The sequence below is a fragment of the Lontra canadensis genome, unplaced genomic scaffold, assembly GCF_010015895.1.
Source record: "Lontra canadensis isolate GAN:19392208 unplaced genomic scaffold, GSC_riverotter_1.0 scaffold2, whole genome shotgun sequence".
In the NCBI taxonomy this organism is placed as follows: Eukaryota; Metazoa; Chordata; class Mammalia; order Carnivora; family Mustelidae; genus Lontra; species Lontra canadensis.
In genome coordinates, this window is record NW_022630996.1 from 20,896,444 (window position 1) to 20,910,346 (window position 13,903).

The window sequence follows — 13,903 nt, forward strand, 5'->3', positions numbered from 1 at the left end:
TTTGGCTGTTTGTTTTTTCTAATATTCTTAATTACCAGAGCTTTAATGATACTGAAAGTCATTATGTTGGTTAATATAAAGAATTATGAAGAGCCTGAGTAAGTTTTGTTTTTTTTTCATACATCTGGACCTGCCCTAGTACATAATACGTGATTTTCAAGGTAATTCAGAAACTTATGTTATTTTAAAACCTTACTGTATTTCACTTTATCATACTCAGAACTCTTCTCTGGGTTGAGAAATATTAAGAGGAGGAGGTCCATTTGTATGTTAATCTTTTCTTGCATATGTCTGAGAATATGTAAGAGTAGTGATTAACTTATGGGAGAAATTGAGAAAATACATTGTTTATGAGAACTTACAGTTTACAATAAAATATAATAAAATGTTGGGGTGCCTGGGTGGCTCAGTAGGTTAAAGCCTCTGCCTTCTGCTCAGGTCATGATCCCAGGGTCCTGGGATCGAGCCCCGCATCAGCTTCTTTGCTCTGCGGAGAGCCTGGTTCCTCCTCTCTCTCTGTCTGCCTCTCTGCCTACTTGTGATCTCTGTCAAGTAAATAAGTAAAATCTTTAAAAAAAATATATATATATATATGTATATATATACATAAAATATTAAGCTAAGATTGTTTTATTTTTAAATATCTTTTAAGATAACTACTTTCAGAAAATATCAGCCTCATTTTCTTTTTGGTGATTCTCCATGAACTACTCTGGGTCAGTAATCTGTTCTGCCAAATCCCATTATGCTACATTTAATTACTTGCAGAAAAGCTACGTAGTTTTCTAGCTTAAATGAACATCCAGTGTGTTTTGTGGATTCCTGGAGATCTCTAATATCATAGCCCGGGGTACCATGACTTGTGAAATAATTAATTGAACAATGTTTTTTCAATATTCCCTGTATCTTTAAGTTACTATTGGAGTGATGCTATGTGAGTATATTTGGCTATTTCTCTCATCAGAGTAGAGATTTCTGGAAGTTTGAGCATTCTTAACAGAAGTTGATGAAGAGCAGAGGGATAGAGAGAGGTCACCTGCTTTACACACCCACAACTTAATGAAAATTATAACCTTCCTTGAAATTTTAGTTGAGACCTGGAAGTTAAGATACATATATGCACATTCCGAATTTGTGTATAACTCCTTTCTCCTGCCTAGATGATGACCTCCTTAATAAAAGAGCCGTACTGTGTTCCTCATAATATAGGCTCTGGCTCCTGTCAGTACAGAGTATAGAGTGTGCATTACATGTTTGATATGGTTAATGATAATTTAAGTGTTGTTCCTTTGGGTAAAACTAAGGAATTTAGAGCCTGTAGCTGTTTTGTTTCCCTACTCACATTCCAGTTTATACCTTTTTCCCTTAGTGGCAGAGTACCAGTGAGGTTTGCAGTCCCCCTTACCACGTGCTCTGCTAGGGGACGGGTTCTCCCCAGCAAGGTAAACCATGATTAACCTGAGTTTCTACTATGATTTCTAAGGGTTCCATTAGGCGTGGGTTTGTGAAGCACTGCTAGCCAGAGTGACATCAAGTTTTTTAGAGATGTGGCAGAAGGAAAGTCTCTGTGCTTCTAGAGGGTCTGCCATTCTGCCTGTTGATATGTGGAACAAGAGGAGCTGCCTTCGGGGATCATGATGTGAGCCTATGTAAGACGAAGAGCATTGTACATGAGGAGAATGACAAGATGGAAGGAGAGGGGAGTTTTGAACCCCTGGATCAGCCGACCATAGAAGTATAAGTCAGTTCTCTTTAATCGTCCTGCAGAGTTCAGAATGAAAACTTCTTTCACCTTGCTGGTGAAAAGAAAGAAAGTCTATAGATTGAATAAATGATCTAAAAGGAACAGATTAGAATAACATCAGTCATTCAGCCCACATGCCCTTCTGCTTCTTTTCTATTCAACTATCCCAGCCCCAGAATAGAAGACTCTGGGGTCTGGTCCTGATAAAAGAGATGCAGTTTGTAATGAGGTTTCATGGACTAATAGGTTGCTTGTGCAGTTCTCCATTGTTTCTATTCCAAGGAAAATGGGAAATGGTGATAGGATGAAGGCATCATTTTTGATAGATGTATTGTCAGTTATAAAAACTTACTCCCTGATATGAACTCAGATGTGGTGGTTTTTCATGGAGAAGTGAATTTTGGGATGGTTCCTTCCTCCCAAGCCTGTTCCATTAGTTTCTCAGCCTTAGTATTGACATTTAGGACCAGCTAATTCACAGAACATCATATGCATTTTGGGATGTTTGAAAGTGTCCCTGGCCTCTACCAATAGATGCCAATAGTACTGTTGTATTGTGACAGTCAAAAATATCTCCAGAAATAGCCAAGTGTCCCGCAGAAGGGAGCGTTGTCCCCCATTCGGAAACCACTGTGTTGAAGGCAAAGGATTATTTCTTATGGTTGCATTTGTTCTAAGACTCTCACTGCCTTAATCACTTCACCTTATGGTGAGAAAAATATAATGAATTAGTAAATTTGTCAAACCTTCCCAAACATACAAAGAACCTTGAGATTTGAGATGTTTTGAGCCAAAATATATTTACTATTTAAACTCTTTACCCTTAAAAATTAGAATTGTTTTTTCTTACCAGCTTTACTGAGGCATAAATAACAAAAATTATATATACTTAAGGTGTACAATGTGATATTTTGATATATGTATACATTTTGATAGAACAATTAAGCTAGTTAACATGTCCATCTCTTCATATAGTTACCGTTTGTGTAAGAGATAAGGACACTTGAGATCTACTCTCTTAGCAAATTTTGAGTGTACATTATTATTATTTCCTCAGTCACCATGCTGGGCATTAGGTCTCTACAACTTAATGATTTTTTTTTTAATAAACTCATTTAGAAGGAGGTAATTCCAGTGTTTTAAATTCTATTCCAGTGGTGTTTTTTCTCAAGTGTAGCTGACACACCATGTTACGTTACTTTTAGGCGTACCCATATTTGGACACATGTTTGGACAAGTTTATACGTGATGCTCTGCTCACAAGCATAGCTCCCATCTGTCACCGCACAATGCTGTTACAATACCATTGACTATATTCCTTATGCTGTGCTGTTTATTCCCATGACTTAGAGATGTCTTCTTAAAATCCTACCCCCAAATGTTAAATAATCACAGGTATAAACAGCCTCCCATGTGATGATGTAAACCATTGTCTTAGCCAGGCTTCGCTTCGTCGATGTTAATAGAATGGGCCAGGGATTCACTTGGTTTGAAGCTGGGAAAAGTCTACATTTTATCTATCTTTACAACATGATGCTCGAAGAAAATGGTAGGAACGATCCAAGTTTGTTTCCAATTTCATTTTTAAAAACGAATATTAAATATTATAGGCAGGGGAGTACAATTAAATGTTTTTATCAAAATGAAAAATTCTTTCAACATGCCTCTGGTTTCTTTGTCTTTGTGTCTGTGGCAGTGTTGTTGTTGTTGCTATATCCCCAGGGTGTTAGAGCATGCCTAGGGCATACGCTGTGTCCTCTATAAAGTGAATAACAAATGTTTGAGTGTTGCCAATTTATTGAAGCCTTGAAACAGACTTCAGGTGAAGACTTCAAATAGAAGCAAGTCAGCATTAAAGGATCTTTAAAGCAGTAAAGATGCCATGGTTTGCAACAATAAAGTAATACAGTGATAGGTGACAGTTGTGGTCATCCTTTCCTCAATCTGCTATTACCCTTCCAGTAACCACATCTGTTAATTCAACCTTTGCAGTAACTCAAAGACTTGTCTGTGCCTCTGCTTCTCTACTGCACTCTTTCAGGAGTCCAAGCCACTGTCTACTTAAGCTCATCTCAGCGCTCTGCTCTCCGACTCCAGTTCACTTCCCACAGAGGGCAGCCAAAGTGCACTGGATAACAAGTGAATGTTTTGAAATGCTTATAAGTGGCCTCCCCAGCTTGGAGCCCTCCAGCATGGTTCTCTTGTCCTTGAGACCTAACCCAAAGCCCTTGGTTGTAACATTTACGTCCCTGAACGCTGACTGCTATTTACTTTCCTCTCTCAACTTTCGCACTCTCTCCTCTCATCTTGCCAAACACATATTGCTTCCGATCCTTCCACTTGCTGTGTCCTTTGCTGTGCTGGGGTCTTGAAACTGGCATTTCCTTTCTCTGAAACAGTATTCTTTTCTTGGGTAATTCTGATGTGTCTTTCAAGTCTTAGACTGAGTACCACTTCCTTAGCAGAGCAGTGCTTTGGACCGCTAATCAAAGTCTGGCTTCTTTTATATTATTCTTAATACTCCGGTTTTCCTCTCAGAACCATACTGTCTCAACTTTCAACTATACATCTGCTTGTGTTTAAATCTGCCCCCACCAGATAGTGAGCGCCAATAAGTGTGTGTGCATTTGCTTCTCCACTGTATGAGCCAGGCTTAGTGTTTGCCTGACACTCAGTGGGTTCCTAGTAACTATTTTAGTGAAAAGTTGAATTCCCCTTGCATATTGGCAGTGTATCAGTCTTACAGCATGTTTATTGTCCTCATGTTGAATCTGGGATAAGCATTTAATGTTGGAAGAGAGTGGGAATGATTTGTTCCTACTGTCCATAGATTAGAATACTGGGTAGCGTAGAACCATGCATGAGAACTCGTGACTGGCCAACCATGTACACTAATACATAAATGATTTATACTTTGCTTAACAGAAAAACAATGAATATAAAGTGTTTTTTAGGCAGCTTTTCATTTAATCCAGAACTGGAGAAGAAACTCCAGGCTTAAAAATAATAAATTTCCCTGTTTATTGCTTTAGAGATTATTCAAATTGTTCTATCCCATGAGTCCTAGCTTAGTAGCTTTTTGGCCAATAGGATTTGAGCATGCAAAGCTCTAATATAAGCAACTGGATTGGCTTAACTACCTCTGATGTCACAATTTCCCCATTAGGAAATCATAATTTTCTTGAAATCACATTGTAGTAATAACAGCTCTTGTTATTCTGGTTCATTATAAGAACCATAATGTACCAAAAATAAAAATGCTGGAAGGAGCAGCATACCTTTGATCAACGCAGACCTTTTTCCATTGATGTGCTTTGATATCTACTGCCAACCATTGGAGTTAGCTTCTTTGTTTTACAATTGACTTTTCGTTTTCGTTTGTCAGTTACTACGCAGATGGAGGAATGAGCCTACTTCGAATTACTCCTTCAACTCATTGTTCTGTTTCATCCCAACTGTTGAGGCTTAGCGTCTTTCTACTACTTAGCCTTCCTGCCTCTAAAGGAAAAGCCATTTGGACGGCCCACCTGAATATAACCTTCCAGGTGGGAAATCGGATTATATCCGAATTAGGAGAGAGTGGCGTTTTCGGAAATCATTCTCCTTTGGAAAGGGTGTCTGGTGCGGTGGTACTTCCTGAAGGATGGAATCAGAATGCTTGTAATCCTATGACCAACTTCAGCAGGCCTGAACAGGCAGACTCTTGGTTGGCCCTCATCGAACGGGGAGGCTGTACTTTTACACATAAGATCAATGTGGCAGCAGAGAAGGGAGCAAATGGGGTGATCATCTATAACTATCCAGGTACGGGCAACAAAGTGTTTCCCATGTCTCACCAGGGAACAGAAAACATAGTTGCCGTGATGATAGGCAACTTGAAAGGCATGGAACTTTTGCACTTGATTCAGAAGGGAGTCTATGTGACGATCATCATCGAAGTGGGGAGAATGCACATGCCATGGCTGAGCCATTATATCATGTCTCTGTTCACCTTCCTGGCTGCCACAGTTGCATACCTTTTCTTGTACTGTGCGTGGAGACCTAGGGTGCCCAATTCTTCCACCAGGAGGCGAAGACAGATAAAAGCAGATGTGAAGAAAGCTATTGGTCAGCTTCAACTGCGCGTGCTCAAGGAAGGGGATAAGGAACTAGATCCAGATGAAGACAGTTGTGTTGTTTGCTTTGACATTTACAAACCCCAAGATGTAGTACGTATTTTAACTTGCAAACATTTTTTCCATAAGGCATGCATTGACCCCTGGCTTTTAGCCCATAGGACATGCCCCATGTGCAAGTGTGATATTCTGAAAACTTAAAACTGGAGAAGCTTCCGAAGATGTAACCAAGTCTTTCCAAAGATTAAAATGAAATGAATTCTCTTTTAGCACTTTATGTAGAGGAAAAAAAACAACTTCATCTTCTCTACCTAAGTACTAAAGAGGATGACATTTGTGTGTTTTAAAAATAAAACTCCATATCATGCCCAGCTATTTGAACTTCTTGTTTTTTCATTAGGTTGCTACTTTTTTGCCCTTATCCAAGTAAGAATATTAGTATATGTTAAAAGCAAGTTAGTCTGCAAGCTAAAATGGTTGTGACTTTGAGGCCACAGTGAGTCGTGATACTTGGAAGTTTCTTTTTTATATTTTATTTCCATATTTTTGATAACTAATATTGCTGTTAAATAACTTTCATTATAGAGTTAGATCTTGATTTAATTCTCCATGGTTAATATCAGGAAATGGTTTTCAAAAGGTACTGAGTAATGTGTTCTAAGTAATTATTTTAGATGATAACACCTCTGGTTATATAACTAAAATATTTTAAATCATTATAAGCCTCATTTAGGGCAGGATCACACCAAAAAAATCACTTTCGTTTGCCACAGCCCTTTAAATCCTAGTATAGTAAATTAGCTGTGGTAGCAGATTTCCTTTCTAGAAGTGACGTTAGTAAATAATTGTTTTCTTAAAATACTGGTGGTGTATGGTGAGTGTGTCTCTGACCATTTTGATATAGATCTAGAGTGGAACTAAAATTTTAATTAGCATTTCAAGTTCTGTATTTTGCCATATTTTGCTTCTCTTTTTGAGTAGATAAACGCAAACACTTATGTGTAACAATAAGCGGCTGAAAGATTTGAGTTCTGATTTTGACAAATACTTTTGGGTGAAATGCTAAACTATTGATATCCAACTTGGATGGCACTTTGAGTCTACAAACTATGTACTACACACTTGGAAGAATGGGTTGTATGGAAATAAAATCAAATTAGTGGCCTTTGGAAAAGAAAATGGACCGTGGTGAGCTATAGTTCACACAATAATATTTTCTTTTTATTCTATTTTGGTTAGGTCTATAGGGCCTTTTCCTCCTCCTTTCCTGCCTCAAATTATTTTGATTCACATTTCATAAAAAGAACTAGCTCCCTTAGTCCTGCTAAGACCCAACCAAAATGGTCTCTTAGTGTCCTGTGTATAAAGGTCAGACCTTTGTGTTCAAGGTCAAAGTTCTTGGTTTTCTAGCTAGTGTATAAGAACCACTGAGATAACCCTCAAGAAAGTGTGTGACAGCACCAGGGCTTGGCCACGTTCATTAGTTCACAGGTTGTTTTGGTCTCGAGTCATTTTGTGCCATTGATATAAGTGTAGCAAAAATAAAGGCAGAGCTGACAATGGGTGTGTGTGTAGAGGTTGGGTCTACCAGGGATGTTGATTTTGACAAAGGTTTTGTTCTGAGCATCTAGGACCTTTAACACTGCTGTTGGTGGTTAACTCTAAATGGGGACCTTGACGTTTTTCTTTTTAAAATCAATAGCTGCGTTTTTGCTTAAAATGAATTATGCTAAACTAGACTGCTACATACCAGTTTTTGCTTCTATTCTTCCTTTCTTCCTTCAGAATACTGTTAGATCAGTAGCAGATGCCAAGATCTGCGGAGAAAAGAGATTAGTGTTCTTTACTGCTGTCATCCCTATGGAGAATCAGTGTAAGAGTGAAGAAGGGGAGCTGAAGTAATCAAACAGGATTTGGAAATCAAAATCCTCCTTTTAAAAATCAGAATCAAAACCGAAGTGAACCAACATACCTGAGCAAGCAATTCATTAAATAAATTTAGTGTAATGGTTTATAGGCTCACTGGCATGGTGACCAAATGTGAGTCAAAAGTGGTATTAGAGTCCACTGCTTTTACCACATAATTATTCCTAGTACGAATTTCTAATTATTTAAAACTTGCCATTTTATTACATGTTTCCTTGATGTATTGTCAAGAAAAATGGCAATCCCATGGCATTCTTGCATATGCTTTCAAGTTTTGTATGTGCACGTGTTGTATGAATTTTATATTTTTCTGTTGAAAGTGCTACCTGTTAACGTGTAGCTCAAGGATTGAGTTGATCTTACAACCTAGAAATCACCCATAACAGTATTTGAATCATTCAGGCCAGTACTTTTCTAGCAGGCTCAAAGCTCTTCTCTAATTGGCTGTGTTGCCTTTTATGTCATAATCGCATTACCCAACTGTAAACAGCATCTGGAGTTACATTAGTGAGACTGCGATTTTTTTTTTTCAATCTAAAGTGTTTCTCTCTCTCTCTCTAATAAAACATCTGAACCTCCTAAGACATCTTTAAGAATTTCTGACAAAAAACATGCTGGAAGACTGTGAAACTTGTTTTCACCCAGAAGATTTTTCTCATGTTGTTATTCTCCATTGATTGTCAACAGATGTGGAAGGCACATCTTTCTGTTGGGTTGGCACTTCAGTCTCTAGGTAAGGAGAGAGATGAATCTGCTCAGGCTTGGCACTCACGGAAACAACCCTGCATCTTCCTGGCTTGTGAAACTCGGTTTTCTTTGGCTTCTTTGTCAGAACTGTTGCAGAGCTAGTGCTGTTTGGACTGCTTACATGAACATATCCTTTCACGTTGGGAATCGCATGTTGTCGGAGTTGGGGGAAACTGGAGTCTTTGGAAGAAGCTCCACTTTGAAGAGAGTGGCAGGAATTATTGTGCCACCAGAGGGGAAAACTCAAAATGCGTGTAATCCCACTACCAGTTTCAGAAGATCAAAGAACTCCGAGACCTGGCTCGCACTCGTTGAACGGGGAGGTTGTACCTTCACACAGAAAGTTAAGGTAGCCGTTGAGAAGGGAGCCAGTGGCGTGATCATCTACAACTTTCCCGGAACTGGGAATCAGGTTTTTCCCATGTCTCATCAAGCATTTGAAGACATCGTTGTGGTGATGATCGGTAACCTGAAGGGCATGGAGATTTTACACTTAATTCAGAAGGGAGTTCACGTCACAGCTATAGTTGAGGTGGGGAGAAAACACATCATCTGGATGAATCACTATTTTGTGTCTTTTGTGATTGTCACAACTGCTACTTTAGCATATTTCATCTTTTATCATATTTGGAGACTTTGGGTAGCAAGGATTCAGAACCGGAGATGGCAGCGGTTAACGACTGATCTCAAGAAAGCCTTTGGCCAGCTCCAGCTTCGGGTGCTGAAGGAGGGGGACGCGGAAATCAGTCCCAACGGAGATAGCTGCGTAGTTTGCTTCGAACTCTATAAGCCTAACGATACAGTTCGTATTCTCACTTGTAAACACTTCTTCCACAAGAATTGCATCGACCCCTGGATTCTGGCCCATGGGACATGTCCTATGTGCAAATGCGACATTCTTAAAGCTTTGGGCATTCAGGTGGATGTTGAAGATGGAACGGAATCTTTGCAAGTTCTCATGTCGAATGAATTGTCTGGTAACCTCCCTAGCGAAGAGGGGACAAACAACGAACTTCCTCCTGCGAGAGAGTCCGACAAAGTGACCAGTGTGGTGGAGGAGGAGGAGCCCACTTCTCAGAATGACAGCCAGCTTCCTGCCATAGCAGAAGTTCCTCCTTCACCTTGACAGCATGGCCTTTGAGGAAGTGGATTAAACCTGTTGGTCAACTCAAGTCCTAATACTGACAAGCAGTTGGTTTGTTTGAAGTGTGGTTTTTGTGTCCCTTTCTGTTACTTTGCTAACTTTCTCCATTCTCTGTCAAGCAGAAAAAAAAGGCCGAGCAGCGTTTTTGTTTGTTTCCTTTTTTGCCTTTGCTAAATGTTAACCTTTTGTCAGTGTCTGTCACTCCTGTGAGTATGTATGTGTTTCTACATACAGGTGCATGTTAAAATCAAGGACAAACCTTTCCCCCCTAAATGTTTGTTCATATATTGGGCTCTATTTTGGTAAGAAAATTAATGTATTGCATATTCCTTATACAGAAACCACCAATTAAGTTTGGAAAAGAAATTTTATCTTTTACGTGCTAGGAAGAGTAATAGCTTTGAGACTATATATATATATATATATATATATATATATAGTGCAATATATTACTTTTGAAGTCATTGTGCTGTGTTTTTTCATTCTTAGCCTGAAAATTTTGCTGTCTGGAATCTTATTACTGTTACTCTTAACAAGCAGTTCTTTTCAAGCTATTAGTACCCTTTATGCGATTCGTATATGCATAATAATAGCAGTTTTAAAAGCAAAACATAAGCTCTTTTAAATAATTCTACATCCAGTGTTGCTTATAATTAATACATGTTTATAATGTGTAGGAAGATTTAAATGATAAATCCTCTGATGTTTAGTTTTCCCATGGGTTCCACCATACTACCCAGTTTGTTTTGCCATTAAATATTCAAAATCTGCTAGGTTATTTTGGAGAGATAGGTATCACAATGTAGATGTTACTATGACATCTTGGGATTGTGGCTGCTGTATTGTGTTTACTTGGGATTTGTTCGCTGTATTCCCAGGATCTAGCATAGTGCTGGGCACTCAAATACTTTTGGAGTGAAGGAATGAGTACTTTACTCATAATGTAAATATGTGTTAATATGAAAAACTGGGGCAGTTTATCCCCATAATACACAATAATGGGAAGTTAATCCTGAAAATTTTCACCCTAAATCATCTTGACAAAATGGAAAACTATGATTTTTAGCTCAGAATCCATTACTTCAATTTAGCATGCATAATTTTATTTTATCACGTTAGTCACCATATAGTACATCATTAGTTTCTGATGTAGGGTTCCATGATTCATTATTTGCATTTTAACACCCAGTGCTCCAGAGCGTGCATAATTTTAACAAGGACCTTTGAACTCTCCCGGACTAATAGGTTTTAGTTCTTGTGCAACACTAGAGAGAGATCTGTTAGGAGTGATTTCTTGAGTTTAAGGCTAACACTGGAATTCAGAGACAGGCGGATGGGCCATAGTTGGTTCTAAGTATAACACCAAGCAAGACCAAAAGAGGGAGAATCAATCTTCTAAGGCTGGGGAGAATCGCCACATAGCACAGTGCATCTAAGACGACCAGGTCGGGGGGGCAGGGGTGGTGGTGAGGGGTGGGTGAAACCTGACTGGGTACACACAGGCTTTTTTATACCCAATCCTGGAGAGCTTGGACTAAGTTAATCAAAGGAGATGCCCTTTGAAAGAACCGTAGAGCATCCATACTGTGGAGGATTTAGTAGGAATGCGGTTTTGAGGATCTCAGTTTATCTGGCAGAATAAAGTCAAATTCTGAGGTACTAAGCATCGCATTGAAAAGACACGACCCTGAGGATGCTTTGAGGGGCCACACCTAGTAGGATCTGAGGCTAAACCAAGATAAGTTGACTTTGTCAGACTGGCCACTGTTGGCATCTTTGCCCCCAGGGCTAGCAGCTCATGGGATGGCTAGGGTGGCTTCCACTGGCTGTCCAAGAGTTTGACTGGAAGTGAATGTATCTGGCAGTGCTGGGAGGCCCCGAATCCAGGTTCTAGAATCATTGTCATTCTTTGTCATCCTAGAAAATTAACCTGGAGTGTGTGTTCTCTGACAGACCTAGAACTTAAAGAATATGTTGTTTGCTCTTCACACTAACCTTGCTCTTAGCTTCTCTTTCAGTCCTTCTCTGGAGCCTCATTGGTTTCTTTCCTTGGTTCATCATTGCCGACCTAAAACCTGACCTATGATGTGTATGAAATGAATGTTTAATAATTCAATGTCTTGTTAATATGGGCATTTAATCCAATGTGTGCTTGCCTCCATTTGAGAATTTTCAGTGGATGCCCTTTGAAGGGTGTTAGAACTTATGTTTGGGTCAGTGAGTTCGGGAACTCATCGCTGAGTGCCTATCATGTAGCAGGCAGTGGACTGAGTGCTTTCCATTGCTTTTTCTTATGTCAGAACAAAACAGTTTTAGTTTTGTCTTTAGAGTGTTGTAAACAGATCAATAAAACACTTTTAGTCTGAGTTTAATAACTAGGGCCTGGAAATAAGACTACTATGTCCGATGTAAGGTATTCATTGTAGTAGATTTTTACCTACTTTGGGTTTACATCATTTTCTCTTACACATAGTGATGTAAATAAATTGTCATAATGGCATGGGACTATAATGTGAAGTATTTTGCCCCTAACACCAGTGTCACGATGGATTTCCCTTGTATATCTTCTTTGTATATTTTTGCATTCTCTAGTAGTTTGATTCCCCACACTCACCTCTAATGGGGGTTGATATTCCTTATAAAAATGCAACTTTTTAAAATTACTGGAACAATTTAGATTTAATGTTAGTAAAGTGAAAAGGATTCTAAAGAAGGTGACCACTGATTGGGTGATGCAATAGGTGATTTTATCTATACATTTCCTTATATTACAGGACACACTAAACTGATTGTATCCCTGTAAGAGACTGTAGATGAACTACAAGGCAATTGTACTCTAGAGAGATGTTGGTCAGCCATAATATTTACCATAGTGTGAGTACTTCAAAGGGTTTAGTGAGTTAGGATCTGGCATCTTGGGATCTGGCATTTTAGTGTATAGTTAGTGTTTTCTCCTTTTACAAACTTACTGGTTTTTGAAATAGCACACAGTAATCAAGTGGGGGAGGGGATCAAAATTTGGAGAAACACTGATGCAAGAAGAGTAAGCTTTCGCATATTGCTACTGTGTGAAGGAGTCACGGCAACTCCACGTTCTTGCTCCACCATTTACTATGGAACCCAGTTTCTGGATTTTATAATTTATTTGACTTTGTATTTAGTGCATTATTTTAAAATGTTTAGTGCTTAGTGATGGAGAATAAGGATTATGAGTTACTACGATTACCAACATATATCTTAATATATGCCTGGCTTTCTAAAACTAAAAGACCATTTTTGGCAGAGGAGGGCGTGATGCACCTGAGATGAGCAGACCCCTGTGCACACAGGTATCAAGGCTCTTCATCACCTCTCTCCACAGAAAACTCCCTTTTTCATAGAGAGACCACCTATAAGCATTACACGTGGCTTCACAATTGTGCTGTCATCATTGACCTCCAAGATACTGCTCTTTGATGACTTCAGCTGCTGACATGACATATAACAGTATAACACGTACCCATCAGTAACTGTATAGAACTTACTTAATAAATGATTATTAATATAATAAATTAGTATCTCATTCTTTAGACGAGAAAATTAGAGAAGCTCTCTAAGAGGCTAAGCAGTTTGTGGCAGGATGTGTGGTTGACCTTGGTCTGGTTTCATAGCTCCTGGTCTTCGCCACTACCCTACAATTAGCTTGAAAACTAGTGTTTAAGGAGAGAGTGTTGAGAGGAGTCCTGTTTAGAGGACTTTAGGGATTGGGCCTTAGAAGAAAACCTCTAGCTAAAAGATACTGGGAATGCTAATGGGAGGGTAGAAGTAACTGTTGAAAGCTCAATGTAATTAGTGATAAAGTGGGGGTTGGTGGGTGAGTGTGTGGGCAAGGTGTATCTGAGAAGGGAAAGTTGAGCTCCAGGGGAAAGCCTGCTTACAATTAGGATGTACTGATTCTGGAATTGATCTCTTGTGTAAAGAGTGAATTAGTGTGTGTGTCTGGTGTGGATTGTCTGTGTAACCTTTTTTCCTTTGCAGTTTGAGAGCGTTAAAAATAATTTTTATAATTCCCCCCTAACAATTGATATCCTTCCCCATTTGAAAGTTCAGTGATAGACACAGTTGCCTATGGAAAAGGCTACCATGCTTTTATATCAAATGACCAATATGTGTGTCTTTTCCCCAAGGCAGAGCATCTCAGAACAGTGGTCCGCAGGCCAGTAGTGGCAGCATCACTCCAAATTGTTG

The 13,903-nt window shown here is 39.1% G+C and overlaps 3 protein-coding genes across 23 annotated transcripts in view; all 3 read left to right on the forward strand.

Annotated features, from left to right (window-relative positions):
* The window catches only part of CADPS2 (calcium dependent secretion activator 2), a 530,843-nt gene that overhangs the window by 170,444 nt on the left and 346,496 nt on the right, over positions 1-13,903 (forward strand). The gene's annotated exons all lie outside the window — the stretch shown is intronic.
* RNF148 (ring finger protein 148) lies at positions 4,931-6,230 on the forward strand. Its single transcript, XM_032870458.1, has one exon. The coding sequence runs from the start codon at positions 5,149-5,151 to the stop codon at positions 6,058-6,060; it is 912 nt and encodes a 303-aa protein (XP_032726349.1). The 5' UTR covers positions 4,931-5,148; the 3' UTR covers positions 6,061-6,230.
* Positions 8,298-9,658, forward strand: RNF133 (ring finger protein 133). The gene has a single exon (XM_032870445.1). It carries the CDS (start codon positions 8,531-8,533, stop codon positions 9,656-9,658), a length of 1,128 nt encoding a protein of 375 aa, XP_032726336.1. The 5' UTR covers positions 8,298-8,530.

Bases quoted from the DNA above. Each gene is read 5' to 3' on its own strand.
- RNF148 (XM_032870458.1), top strand. From the start codon at position 5,149: ATGAGCCTACTTCGAATTACTCCTTCAACTCATTGTTCTGTTTCATCC.
- RNF133 (XM_032870445.1), top strand. From the start codon at position 8,531: ATGAATCTGCTCAGGCTTGGCACTCACGGAAACAACCCTGCATCTTCC.